This window comes from Lytechinus variegatus, chromosome 1 (genome assembly GCF_018143015.1).
Source record: "Lytechinus variegatus isolate NC3 chromosome 1, Lvar_3.0, whole genome shotgun sequence".
Classification (NCBI taxonomy): Eukaryota; Metazoa; Echinodermata; class Echinoidea; order Temnopleuroida; family Toxopneustidae; genus Lytechinus; species Lytechinus variegatus.
Window position 1 is genome coordinate 82,331,081 of NC_054740.1, and position 15,539 is coordinate 82,346,619.

General features: G+C 37.7%; 2 protein-coding genes across 2 annotated transcripts; both read right to left on the reverse strand.

The window, feature by feature from the left end:
* Positions 1-304: 304 nt before the first annotated feature.
* LOC121432058 (allatostatin-A receptor-like) lies at positions 305-1,558 on the reverse strand. The gene has a single exon (XM_041629889.1). It carries the CDS (start codon positions 1,556-1,558, stop codon positions 305-307), a length of 1,254 nt encoding a protein of 417 aa, XP_041485823.1.
* A 5,035-nt stretch (positions 1,559-6,593) lies between these two features.
* Positions 6,594-15,163, reverse strand: LOC121425158 (extracellular serine proteinase-like). The gene is made up of 12 exons (XM_041621161.1): positions 15,081-15,163; positions 14,460-14,570; positions 13,635-13,751; positions 12,035-12,271; positions 11,328-11,469; positions 10,798-10,982; positions 10,139-10,310; positions 9,491-9,697; positions 8,722-8,903; positions 8,082-8,268; positions 7,193-7,374; positions 6,594-7,044 (listed from the first exon to the last, which is right to left on the reverse strand). Exons 2-12 carry the CDS (start codon positions 14,565-14,567, stop codon positions 6,883-6,885), a joined length of 1,881 nt encoding a protein of 626 aa, XP_041477095.1. The 5' UTR covers positions 14,568-14,570; positions 15,081-15,163; the 3' UTR covers positions 6,594-6,882.
* Between the last annotated feature and the right edge of the window lie 376 nt (positions 15,164-15,539).

The window sequence follows — 15,539 nt, forward strand, 5'->3', positions numbered from 1 at the left end:
TCTGAATTTGGTGTCAAGCGTTATCTCTTCGAATGCGTGATACATATACATTTTAGACCTAGACCTACTATTTACAATTAGATATGCAGTCACAGATGATTTACGAATGGTGTAGTGCATACTAAAAAAAAATCAACATAGAAAAAGATGACGATAGTTAAATAAAAGTTTATGAGTGTAACAGACAGAAAGGGGTGGGGAGGGGTGAATGACGAAAAAGTGATTATATGAAAATGAATTGAGTCAAGTATGAAGATTTAAGAAAGTAATTTCAATCATATGATGGACGACTAGGCCACCCAGCTCAGGCTTTATTTTCTGCAGATTCACTGGTTGAAAGGGTGTTATTGGACGAAAGGGTATTCGATGACGTGCCGTTGTTGGCCGCCCCTGTCTTGGGTTTGTTTCCTGTATCTTGCTCGAAGATGGATGACCGTCCCTGGGCATCCCTGACGAACAATCCCTTCACAGCGACCCGAAACTGGGGGAACCTTGCCGCGTAGATGATAGGGTTCGCACAGGAGTTGTAAAACGCCAAGACATTGAGGATGCGATAGAAAGGACTAAAGAAGTAGGTAGAGGAAACGAGGCCGACATTGAGGCCGAAGAAGGCGGTCTGGTTCGGCCCCCAGGTGATGATGTAGATGACAATGACAATAGCCATTAGCTTGAGGACACGGTTCCGAGCCACGATATGAAACGAGGCATTGCTCTGGGAGTTGCCTTTGTTGGATTTGAAGCGCAGTGATTGCTTCTGGAGCTCCCGAGCGATAAGAACCTGGGTGATAAGCATGGTGAGTGCTGGGATGGCCAGACGAGTGGCAAAGACAAAACAACCGAAAACAACCTGTCCCTCGACTGTAGGAAACTTGAGAACACATCGTTGGCTAACGACGTCGACGCGGAACATAATGAAGCCTGATATAGGGATGAGTACGGCAAGGAGCCACACGCAGACGACGATGTAAGAGACAAGACGGCGGTTGACGATACGGTTGAATCGAAGCGGATAGACCACCGCAAAGAATCTATCGAAGGATATCGTCATCAGGGTATAGATTGACGCACTTACAGCAGTCCATCTGAAAAAAGCTGACCAGACCAGCTTACAGTAGAAGTTACCAATGCTCGTGTTAGGTACACGGGCTGCTTGGGGTCGAGGAATCAGGAGAAGAGAAGTTAGGAAATCGGCGATAGCTAAATTACCGACTAAGATATCGGTAGATCGACTTGTTGATCGACGCTGAAAGGTGACGATGATGACGAGAAGGTTCCCAACGAGGCCAACGATCGCAGAGACTAGCTGGAGAATCGTCCACCAGGGCCACGCGAGGGTGGACCATACCCAAACCTGCTCTGTCTCTGTGGTTGCGATGGTGGAAGTTTCTCCAAAGTCAGAAACTGTAGTTAACATCGCGTCATCACAGAAGAATGGATTACCGGGATGTAGAGTCACAGTCTGATGATAGAAAGATGTCACGTTCTCAGCCATTGACAGCTTTGCGACAGTGGCCAGTGTAGCTACAATAATAACAGTCTTCATTGTTGGTTTACCCATGATTCCGTAGGACTGTTTACCACTTCCAGCTGGGGATAAGATTTGATATATACAGACAATTGTGAGCTGTGATACAAAGGAAAGTAGAAAAGGTTGGAAATTGTTTCGTAATGAATAAGATGCTTTTCAGCTCAAATCATTTATCCTTTGAATAAATCATTATGGCCTACATATTCTTTACATTAAACAATATTAAAACATGCACAGAGTTCAGTCTTGATCGGAAATCTTCAGAATTTGACCTACGTGTTGCTTCTGATGATCCCTAAAATGATCCCATTTGATTAAAAGGAGACCATACTTCGTGATTAAACCTCGAATAATATAAGAGGACACTAAAGTCCAAAGCTCATAAATTTATCTACAACATGCATAACTTCCATACAATATTGTTACTACTTATCAAAATTTCTAACTTTAGAAGAGACATGCATGATCAGAAATAATCTAAAAGCCGACACCCTTCTACATTTTCGATGAAAGTAGAATGCACCAATTGGATAATTGGCTATCATTTTTGAATTTATAATTGAAAGTGTATTCTTATAAGACATTATGACTTTTGAAATCATATATCGCTTTTCATTTACTGATTAAAAAATTGCTTAAGAAAATAAAATACTTTGTAAATATAGTCTTATTTTACTTACCGAAGGAGAGTAAAGTGAACACACGAGAAGGTCTCAGAACGATGCTGATGCTTATCAAGGTTTCCAAAGGTTTTTAAAGTATCTTTGAGATATCCTAGAGGCATATTAATTGTACCAAGTTTCAAATCGTATCTATATAAAATACGCATGCGCGTAAAATACAGATAAAAACCCCACAACCCACACCAGTTTTATAAAGTCATATATTCAAAAGACACAACCTGCATGAAATATTTAACTTTTCTTTATCCTGTTAATACTAAGAGTAGTCAAGGATATGTCCAAATCATATCATGTGACTTATACAAGTATGCCGTCTTCCAAGTTATGCTTTTATTAATACCATCACAGAGAACATAGAATTCTAAGTAGGCCATTTCTTTAAAAAAAAACGAAGAATATTGTGTTCTTTTTATCTGATACCGCTTTAGAGCGACATGCATGAAAGATCTAAAATGTAGGTGGAGCGAAAGTATTTTTGACGTGTCGAAAATAAGTTGAATCGCAGGGTGATGAATGGTTTACCAAAAATCGATATCACTTAACCTTTTTTTATTTCGATTTCTGGCTCTGACTTCTGACGGAAGCGGAGGATGGGAATGACTGATTCTGTAATGAAGATGGCCATGAAGCAAAACTTTATCGCCATCATCTATTCTCAGTCATTATGACTATCTTTTTTTTTCCTTCTTCTTCTTCCTCTTCTTCTTTGTGTTCTTCTCTTCATCATCTACTACTTTTATCTTCTTTCCCTTTTTTCTTCTTCTTCTTCTTCTTCTTTCCCATTTATCATTATCACTACCCAAACCACTTTCATAATATTGATCATCATCGTTAATTCATACTTATACTCTGCCATACTTGCCGGTCTTTATACTTTCACGCAAAAAAACATTGCGACCTTTTACAAATAAACAAATTCATCTTTTTAGAGGGTACGGTAATTTCCTCCGAGAACAGAATCTTGTTTAATACCTGAGGAACAGCTTACTTTTTATCTAAAAAAATGTCTTTTGTACAACATTTTACGAAAGCTCGAGATGTTGAAGATGAACAGTTACACAGAATCATGGAGAAATATTTTCATTTGTGGTTCAATGGGGATGAAAGTAAGAATATCTTACTTCAAAGATATTAAACTACTCACACATGCGCAAGCTTACATGACAACACTGTCATCTCAAATGCTGTTGCTACTGTCAATAGATACACTGTAAGCTGACCTCTTATTTCTTGTCTTATCTTACTAGCCCTATATGTGATTATATGTAATTGTATTGTTGTGTTTTTTTCTTCATGTTACGTCATGTCTGTTCTACTTGTCCCTCTCTCATGTATATTTCGTCCGTCTGTCTGTCTTTCTCTCTCTTCCTCCTTCTGTTCTTAGTATCAGGTGCACTATTATTATTCTATTATTATATTATTATTATTCTATTATTATTATTATTCTATTGCTATATAAGTAGTAATATATATATTGTTTCCCTTTTCCTTTTTTCAAACTGTACACGTATTTCCAATAGCAAGAATGTCCGTTCTTATTGACTTATTGATTTATTTCCTGTTTAAGGATAACTTATGATTATTGCATACTGTTATTTTAGGGAACTTGCCTTGTAACAAGTTTTTCTTTTTTTGCATGTTCCCCCCATATCCAAATTTGTTCATTATTATTATATGCTTTATCGTTCAGTAACATCAATTGTGTAATCTGTATGTATGAGTTATATTATATACTTTGTGATATCATGGATATGGAAATAAATGAAATAAAATGAAATGAAATAACCCTGAATGAAGGAACGTACGTTTTTCATTCAGATGTGAAGTTACAGGTGAAATGAAGAAAGGGAGGTCAATAAACATTGACAGTAAAAGAGAGTAAAAGGATAGATCTATGTAGATATAGATGTATGAGATAAACAGAAAAGAAATGAAGGAGAAAGAGAGGGGGAGGGAGAGAAAAGAGAATACGAACTGGAAAACAAATAAAAAAATCTTATAATCAAAATCTACAATTGATTACATCATTGTAAGCTAATTCGATCCTTGATTATTAACATTTTCAAAACGAAAGAATGAAAAAGAGAGCAATGACATATTAACAGAGAGATTTAAAGATAGAGTGATTCACATGTTTTTGAAAAATCTATGAAAAACTCCAACATTAAAAAAGAAATAGAGACTGAAAAGATATTATTTTTTGACAACCCATTATATGGGTGAATCTGACAGAAAGAAGAAGACATACAGTGTAAAAAGAATGACTTAGGGAGATGGAGAGAGAAACAGAAAAAGAGAAAAAGAAAGAAAGAAATAAACAAACAAACAAAGAGAGGGAGAGAGAGAGGGGGGTCATTTAAAATGCTGATGGAAACTCGATTATCAGTCGTATTACCCTTTGGTTCTTCAAAAATCAAGGAAAAAAACCATGCACGCGGAAGGAGACATATCACAATCTGACTTAGATATGAGATTTCTTTTTAAAAACATTTCCTGGAGTTAAACCTGAAAAGATTCTTTCCAATCGATACCCACTGGTCAGTGTGAGATTACAGGCATTGTGATTCGCTAACACCCATGTATTGATTTTAAGAGGTTGTAAGAATCGATGAACATTTTATTCAACCACCCTTTCTGTTGTTCTATCTCTTCCTTGCTGTCGCAATAGAAATGCGATTCGTGTACTTGACACTTGTATTTCAACTTGATTGAAGTGCCACATTTACATTGCCAAGGATAGCGGGTTTGTTCTTCATAAATTGAAGGATCATCGCTTCTCTTGTCATAAGAAATGTTGATATCCCAATAGTAACACAATTATCACAATAGTTGCCATCGTCGTCCAATTGGTGGTGGTGCTCATCATCCACATCCCCAAGGGTATTTTTATCACCCTCATCACCATCATCATCATCACCATCATCATCGTCATCATCGTCATCATCATCAGTATTGATATCGTCAAGTATTTATCATCATCACAATCGCCTTTCACGTCCACCACCACCTCCATCATTGATTATTATATTTTTATCATTGGTTTGAATAAAATTATTCTTGTCGATGTGACATTCGAGTGATAGTTTCCCGCATTAATTGAAAACAATACAACATAAAATAATATATATAAACAAAACATTTGTAATTTTCCGTCTATGTGATATACACAACCCTATATGATAACAAAATTCAATCTGCTCATTTCCGATGAATTAGCTTGGAAATCTTCGATCCCTTCAAGTGTTGAAACATTGAAATCAATTCATGCAAATAATAACATTTCACTTACAAAATTAAAACAATACGAACGCATTGAAAAGCTCACACGTTGACTAAATATATGGAATGTGAACGGCCTTTACATACTCAATGTAATTTCTTGTGAACTTGATGTTCCATACACTCAAACTTGCAGCTCAAAGTGTTAAGTAGTACACAAATCTTGCACTTATTTCCTTCACTTTCCTCGCCATTGCATCTTTGGTCCAATTTGCGGGTCATTTATCATTATCACCGGCTTGTGTGTGTGTTTGTTTATGCTTCTCGCATTCTTTAAAATAGATGTATTAGAAAAGCAAACAGGTTGTGTTATGAGAGGAATAAATACCGGAAGATATGTGACCAATCATAAATTTGTTTTATCATTAGATAATATTACGCATGTACTGTTGCAAACATGTTTGCTTCTTGATTTTTCTGTAAATTGAATTAACTGTTTTCGTGTTTGGTTAAAATCTATCTATGAAAGAAAAAAAAAAGCTTGTCAAATCAATCAATCAACAAACCAATCAATGTTTTTAAACTAATTAGTGATCAATAAAAGAAACATAAATAAACAAACAAACCAGCAAGTGTCGGCTTAATATGGGAGGCTGAAGTTTTGAGGCGATAATGGCGACACTGTGTATGGCATTTCGCCAGCCCTGCGCAGGGCAGAGCAGGCAAACATCAATTAATCATGAGCCAATCAATCAATTAACCAATATCAATTAAATCACTTATGTAAAAGACGATACCAGAATAAAAGCTTACCTTTTGATTTTTGGGACTGTTTTCAAGTAATCACATTATCTATTTGGCCAGTCGCTTTTGACCTATGGTATGTCTTACAGAACACCTCCAGTCAAGTTTATCAATGTATTTTTATCTGTTTCTAATCGTTTGCAGCTTAAACAATCCAACACGCACACACACACCACCATCACACACCCTCTCATACACAACAACGAACAGGCCCCTGACACACACTCTGATACGTACCCACACACTCAATCACGAAAATAAAATCACCAACTGTGTATTCTAATGTTTTTTTTATGCAGTACCATTCAAGCCATAGAACATAATCAACACAAACTCAACATTTTGAGGCAATGCATGTTATCTTTACATTTTATTTGTTTATACATAAGATCTATATTTCTGGGATGATTGTTATTGCACGTAATGCCCTTTAAATGATCAGCATGCTATACAGCGTGATACCCACTAGGCATATACTCCCACATAGACGGGGGCAGATTGCAAATGGTGCTGAAAAAAGTAAAGTTCAAATATAAAATTCTTCACGTCTGTCTGAAATGTTCAAGGGTCCGGGTATCCGTCGACTTTTTGAACCGAGACGGATACATGTCTGTAAGCGGGGGAGATGTTGATTTATGACGTCACCGTTTATTGGATGGTGAAGAGAGCCCTGAAGCCAGTACGGGTAACTGAACTATCGGTAGTGAACTTGAGGTGGAAAGCATTGGTGAAAGACCTCATAGTCCTTGGGATCTCGGATCCACACAGCTTAGTACGGAGGGGACCGGTATCATCAACACCTTCGTAGATCTGCAGTATGGGAGATATTGTGAGGATAGATTGATAGGTCAAAGGAACTTATGGTAAAAGTGATGAATCGAAATTATTCATATACCAATTTTGGTGTTTATGGTATCAAAGAACGATTAGAAAGATGATTACGACTGTCGGATCTTACCTCGAGGGCATCGAAGTTGCATGAGGAATGGTCTTCAACATCGAAATCAGTGAAGCTGAGAGTGACAGTCTCGTTGCTCTTACCCTGGAGGGTGAAGGTGCACTCGTCGCTGTTGTCGTAGTAGTCTGGGAAGTTTGGTGATTTCACAATACCAGAAGGCCTGGTCACTATGTCTCCGCAACCTAGAGAACGTTTATGCGAAATATGAATTATGTCGTAGTTGCTTAACTACATTGCCCAAGCCCATCCAACTTATATCGATTTTAAAAGGTTCAACGATAAAGCTGATCTATTTGCCTAGTTCACAAGAATGTAATTTATGTTAAAATAATAATAATAATATAAAGGAAAAGGAAAGAGTTACTGCTACTACTGACTCTAGACTCAGGACATTTGAATTTGAATCCACTAAATATAAAATGCTTTTATGTCTTACTTCATAGAAATTTACAGTAAAAGCTATAGAGGTGTAAAAGAACCAGCTTAATCTTAGCGTTGGGGTATCAATAAAGGGTATTTTCACTCTACCATCGGGAAACAATTCTACTGCAATATATGTGAGCATTGCCCGTCAATGTGATTATATCTACCGCCAAAATGTCGACAAAATACAAATAATTTATTAATCAGATTTATGGCTTATCGGGAAAATTAACAGTAAAAGATAGAGGTGTAAAGGAACCAGCTTAAAAAATTGGCGTATCGGGAAAATTAATTTATTTCAGAAAATAATATGTGTTGCCCTTTTCTTTCTCTTTCTCCTTTTCTTCTTGGTTGTGTTTTTTTAATCGTTTATTTTTTTTGGGGGGTCCATGGCCCCAAAGCCCCCCATCTGTTCGTCAGTGGTTCAAACATCAACGGATAGACAGAATTAGGCTACTGTACTCACGGACAGGAGTTGGGATATCTGGTGCTTCCCTCATGGTGAAAGCTCCAGAGAATCCGCTGTAGGTGACGGAACTGTCAGAAGTGAACTTCATGTAGAGACTGCTACCACTGCTGGTGACGGTACCTGGACTGTTACTACCGCAATATTCTCCAATAAGAGGGGCGGAAGAGTCAGCGCCATCGTAGATCTAAATCACCGGGAAAACAGAATTACAAAAAGTTTGTTATTTTGTACAAAGTAATGATGGTGCTGTTAGGTTTGGCAAAAATAGTCTTGATAAGATTCTGATGCCGAATTGAACCTCTTGACGCCACTGAAATTCTTTTCGGAAGTTGGTCAAATTATCCATCAAGACCACATCGACAAACAAATACCAACAATTGGAAAATATGCTAAATTAGGGGAATCATATCATGAGAAATGGATAAATGATATATAAATAGCAATTTCGTTTCCCGTACAACAACAGAAGAAGCTCATACTAATCTTAACACCGTTGTCTACTATCAGTGCGACCATGGTCAAGCACTGGGCAATATTGCGCATATTCTTTGTCAGTAATTTGGAAAAGCGATTTCAATACTAGTGATCGGCTGCATGTTATTAGAGTGCCAAGATAAAACATCGACGAATGACTTACGGAAACGGAATCGTAGGAGCAGGTTGATGAACTCTCTAGTTCGAAGTTGTTGAAAGTAAGAGAGATGACTTCGCCCTCAGCAGCGGTAAAGTCAAAGTCGCAATCTGCATTGTTGTCGTAGGAAGCTGGGTAGTTGGGGCTGGCGAACACACCCGAGGTAGCGTTGAAGAAACCACCACAGGCTGTAAGATGAGATAGATGTAAATCAAAGGCAATATGTCACAGCTTCCTTTACTATAATTAAACACAGTTTTGAACAAGTCAAACTATCCCAAAATCAGCATTGAGATCACCATGACATGAATGCATTTATCTGGTACAACATTCATACCACAAAATGGCAATTGTGTTTCCAAAGTACAGAGTAAACTTATGAGGCTTCTAATCATCCCTGTTGTCAAATAAATATAGAGAATATCGCAATTGTCACACTGTACTTCACTTTAAATGTTTCTGTAATTAAAGGTCTATGGAAATTTTGGACGACATTGCCTCTTTGACGACAAAATATGCATTTCCTTGAAAAATGTATACTGATTCAACTTCGTCACAATTGCACAGTAGTCAAATAGTATTCTGTAAATTTAAACTGAATTCATTTGAGTAGAATGGAATAAAACTAAGAAATTGGATTGTGCCCGAGGTTTATCAAGAATCAGGGCCTGGTTTCACATAAGAGCTGAGATTAATTGGATCAATCATAATACTTTGTAAGACGCGACCCAGGCCTGACCGACTCTTAATTAAAAGAGAAAGACGATGATCTTACTTGGGTCAGCTGGGTCGGTTGGGTCGGATGGATCTTCTGGGTCTGGTACCTCTCCACCACCATTACCCTCACCCATGTAGAGGAGAAGGTTGGGGGATCCGAAGCCAGGATCAGAGACAACACCGGAGATGGACTTGGTTAGGATCTCGTAGGTAACCTCGGCAGGGGTAATGGTTCCGTTGATTCCAAGAACGATGGCTGCGGCACCTGTCATCAATCAAAACCAAAAGAAGATGCAATTTATATTGATTTTCTTTCCTTCCGATACATTTCTTACCCTCCTCATGTATTCAACACCCGCACTATACTTATGTTATGTTGGGTCTTCCATGATGGAACGAACGGTTTACACAAATTACACGAATTACCTCTCTAAGCTTAGCATAACCTTATCAATTCATTGATTAATTTGTCCATCAATTTACCTCTACATTTATTTTCCATGTTGAAAGTGATTTAAAACACATTTGTGTATTAAGGCTTCACGTACATGGGAGCAGATTAAAATCTAGAGAGGTTGCAATCAACCTCCGAACCGAAAGTACTATAGTTTCTTCGGAGGAATGCAGCCTGTACCATTTTCGAAAATGATAGTCTCTTGCATTCCTCTCGTTCTAAAATAATATCAGCCTCCAAGGAGCTCCTTACCAGCAACGTGTGGGCAGGCCATGGAGGTACCGCTGATGGTGTTTGAGGCAGTAGAGCCTCCGATCCAGGCAGAAGTGATGGAAACTCCTGGGGCGAAGATATCCACGCAGGTACCATAGTTGGAGAAGTAGGCACGGTCATCACTGCTGTCGGTGGCTCCTACGGTGATGGCCTTAGGAGAAAGGGAACGATAAGAGGGGTAGAATGATGCTCCAACCTTTCAAAATTTTGAGCAACCTTTCAAAATTTTGAGCAATTATTGGGCCCATAATTTTCCAAATATAATATGATTAGTACTGACATATTTCATGAAAATATTTGTTTTTAAACACTCTCTTAAACCGTTCATCGAGCATAATTGGTGATTTATTTTTAACGACACCGGTCATTCTAGGAATGCAGGCCATAGTTGTTTTTAGTGACGTGTGATTGCCCATATTACCGTTGGCAAAGTTTGTCATGTTCAGGTGCATTATGTAATGTATACTGATAATCGTTGAATCAGGGATATGGGATAGCGAATAACCAAACAACACGAACAGATTCATCCAAAAAGTTGCAAAACGTAAATAGTTGGCCTATCCTTGGGTGTTGGGGGACACTCAGCTTGAAATGAACTCGTGAATAAAAATGATCTAACAAAATCGAACTGTACATACCTCAACGGCACGAGCAGGAGAGTAGTTGCATGCATTGTCGTCGTCATTTCCTGCAGCTACAGCAACAGTGATTCCGGCATCGATCATGACTTGGATAGCGTCATCGACGGTAGTACTAGCTCCACCACCAAGGGACATGGACGCAACTGAAGGACCGTTGGCGTTCTCAGCAACCCATTCGCAACCTCAATATAAAAAAAATTAAGAATAGTAGATCAGATGTCTTTTATCAACGGGGGATCCGACATTGATTATAAAATGACTTGTATGAAAGTAGAGGAACCAGAAAAGCAGACCGGTAAAATTTTGACATTTCTGATAGATGAACGACCAAGCCATCTCTTCTCCAAAGTTTTTCCTTTGTTCCTCTTTTTTATAGCCTAACTAACAGGTTATTCGTGTTTTTCATGTTTTCATCACTTGCAAAATAAAAGGGGGTTATGAAAACCACGTCACTTCGACCTGAGGCGAGGCAGCCGTGGAAAGATCATTATTTCAAGACATAAGGTTTTTTTTATTATAAAACTCACCAGCGACAACACCAGACCATGATCCTGATCCCATGCAGTTCAATACACGGACACCGAAGATGTTTGCTGCCTTGGCGACACCGTAGTCGGTACCAGCGACGGTTCCAGCGCAGTGAGTTCCGTGACCGTTGCAGTCGGCACCCTACAATCATTGTCGAAAAAAATTGAAAATTATAATCTTAAATGACTCCATTTATCATATGTCGTATCGTCTCATTATATGCTATTAAGTTAGGATTTTTCTACTCAGATTTAGAGCCCGTATCATAAAGAATAATTTTAGATGCCATGCTGCTTACTAGGGTTCATGATCAGCAGCCAAACAATATCAAGGTTTCCATAAGGGTTACCATAATTGTTAGTCTGAATGAAACGAAACGGGAACCTTAGGATTAGATAGTCACCCAATGCCTTTTTTGTTAAGATTACAGCGCGCCATGGTGTATATATTTCGAGATTTTAAGTAATCTTGACGATCGGCAAATGAGAAAGGTATACCCCTTTTAAGACACCACGGTTAATATTAATTTTAATGAATCTTAACATCAGAAGAGGATAAGACAATATATTAGAAAACAATTGCAACATCCAATTTTATTAACCACATAGGCATGACCTGATGCTGATGCAAAGTCCTAACTCTCCCAAGCATAATTATGTTCTCTAATCACTTGTGCGACCTCTGGAAATAGCAGAGAGAAACTTACAGTGCCTCCGAAGGCATCGAAACTGAGGGCAGAGCGACCTTGGTAGTCGACGTGGTTGATGTTGATACCAGTATCGATGACGTAGACATCGACGCCATTGCCATCACCGATTGGTGTGTAAACGTCATCGAGTGGGAGGCTGAGCTGATCAATACGATCGAGACCCCATGAGGCGACGGAGCTAGCTTCCACTACGCCATCCTCTTCGATGTACTCAACGGCATCAGACTTTCGCAGCTACAAAAGGAAAAAGAAGGGAAATTATGTTTGAAGTTGCGAAAATAGACTTTGAATGTCTATTCGACTATGCTAATGCGGCTTGGTATGGTAGTCTGGGTGTAACAGATAAGAAAAAGCTAAGAATGTTTCAAAATAAAATTGTAAGATACTAGTACATAAATGTTTAAGGACCAAGAGCACATGTCGGATGTAATGAACATGACAAGTCAGGATTACTTCATGTAGATCACAGATCACAACAATTTGTATTACACCACGTGCATAAAATATTCTATTCGGATACATTAGATCATTATAATAGCAAATAATTTGATCCGTGTATCAAATATCCATAGGTAAGATACTCGAAATAGTAATTTTAATTTTGTATAACCAAAACGTCAAGGACATATAGGGAACACTTTTTATTTCAATCGCTTCCGATCTTGGAATGATCTTCCTAATCAAGTAAAAGCTGTTATTTTTTTCTCATTGTAAGAGAGCATTAAATAAACACCTAAAACTGAAAGCTACTCGAGAACAGCATTACCAGTAAAAATCACACATTTTGTACAGTTGGTATCTAGTATTGTAGATAATGTAGGGTATAGTCTTGTTTCATATATTAGGAAGATAATTGCTTGCTTCAGATGTTTGCAAATTATTTGGCTGATGGATATGTATTTTTAATACCATATTCTAGCAATTGTCGTAGTTTATACTTTTTGTTACAATATATATATTAATGATTTATACTAACTAAATGACCCCATTGAAAATAAGTCTTTCGGCTTTCATGAGCTATCCTGCCAAGGTATTCTTCAATTTCATTGTAATCTCCTGTGATATTCTTGACGAATAAAATCAATCAATCAATAAAGATTAACAGATCCCCTTGTCAGTTGGAGGTATGGATTTAAGTCATACGAAATGTTAGTTGCCAAGAATATGGATGCATATTTTTGTCAATTGACAACATAATTCCCCCAAATTGATGGTCCAAAGTTAACTGTTGATGGGATTTTTGGTTTGACAAAAGATGCATAAGTGGAATTTTTAAAGGTAAATAGTTATAAAATCAAATTTTAAGAAAACTGTTCATTACACTGTTTTCTGTAATGAATATGTCCGTGGGCATGATGGGAGAGGGCTAGCCAAATGCGATAAACAAGAATTAATTCGACTGATATTTCCCCCAACGTCTTCTGTAAAAAGGCAAGTAATTATAGTTTTCAATCCTATCCCCGAGACTGAGGCTGGCAAAGAAGGATAGTGTGAAGGAGAGAAAGAGAGATGGAGAGACACAGAAAAAAAGGAAATGAAATGAATGAGAGATCAGAGAGAGGGAAGGGGAAATGTGATAGATGGAGATAGAACTTACCCTTTCGACGAGACGGTCGGAGAGCTGAGCAGCGAATCCTGGGAAGACGGTCTTAAACTTGTAAAGGATCTTAGCATCACCGAGAGAGGCAATGCTGGTATCGATGCTGTGTCCCTCCTGAGGATGTTTAGAGATACATACAGATAGAATGAATATTAAATGTTGATAATCGGTGCGAGATATTAAAATACACTTTGATACATTTTTATTTGGTAGTACAAAATATGAAAGTGGGTTAAAAATGATTTTGTGACCTCAAATCATTCCGCAACTAAAAAGAGTTGTAAAACAGATGATCTTCAATTCAATTCTAATAAAAATCTGCCTTTGTCTGGCGGGTGTGAAAATAATGTATCTTTGGTGTGTAGGTGCCATGTCCATTACAAATGCTTTTAAAGTATGAGGTCACCCTGAGATCAAATAGGTTCTGAAAAGGGGTTAAAAATAATGAATGTTTGACGAATACCCATTAAGGAATAACAGAGTGGCAATGTCTTTATTTTGTGACGTCAAATGGGAGCAGCTGACCCACATGTCATGAAATAAAGTTTCCATGAATACATTTAATGACATCTATAATACATGACATCTAGAAGGACTGCTCGCATTTGCCGTCACAGAATTCAAATTTTGAAGATACATAAATCTGGGGGGGGGGGTTGGGGGGGCAAACCTTCATTAGGCCTACTGTTAATTTGACGTTTCTGTCTTTATGGAAACAACAACTTTCTGTTTTTACTTTAAAAAACACAAAAAAACAACAACTCAACCATGTCAACGAGAGGGCGACCTTTCCCTCGAACTAAAAGGACAAAAGGTACCAACCTTCAGCTTGACGATGTAACGTCCAGGGATACGATTCCTTTGGGTGAGAAGGGGTGCCAATCTGGCGGATGCCGCCACGGCAAGAAGCAAGACGATGAATGCCCTCATTTTCTGGAAGAGATTTTAGATGAAAAAAAAAGGTTAAATGTCTTCACTCCAAACAACCCCTCCACTTGAAGACAAGGATGTATGGGGCGAAGGCTAAAGTTACACTCGTTCTGATTGGACGACCCCAACTATAAATTCGCCACTGTACTTACAAATACTTTTTTTGGTGTGCTCAAAAATATTCAAAATAAAGCTGAATAATAAAAAAAAATCTTATAACTGGTCACAGAAAAGCGTCTCTTTCTATTCCTATCACATGTGTTCGAAATATTTTCGTTTGAAAAGGTAACATGTATTGCAAAATCATATAAACTTAAAAATCAAATTTCATTGATACATTTTGCAAATTTCAACAGACACGTCGTTTTCTAAAAAGTGGTAGAGCCTCGATTTACTGATAACTTCAAAATAGTTCACTTTTGTAGTTATCTCAAATTGATAAAGAATTACTGATTAAATGTAAATTAAACAAGTATCTGAAACGGTATGAGCTGCGCTGGCAGTTGAGCTCACCAATACTACGGTCGAGTGTAGGACCAAAAATGAAATGATGGAGAGCTGTGATTAACTCCCATTTTTATAGAAAATTCTAAATAACCTATTTTAAATAGAAGGTGAAGCAGATGTCTTATTTCTCTAAGTTTATTTCTAATTTTAATTGTTTTGATTCATTGTCTTCTTTCTTGTCTCTACCTTCCCTTTGTTCGGAACGTTTCTTAGCGGATTAATTTGTAGCTTTTAATTATCTTCAATAGCTTTAACTGATAAGCCCCGGTTATGTGTGCGTTGCGGTATTAGGTTAAATAAAATAAGACAATGATAGTTTTGTACATAAAAGGGGCACGGCTATGTCAGGAAAGCCAATAACACGACATGTATATTAATTTTAAGATTGACTAGGAATAGTTTAATTTCTCCGTTAAAATATATCTTGATGCCCATTGTGCGAACTTCCTTGTGCTAAAGAAGCAA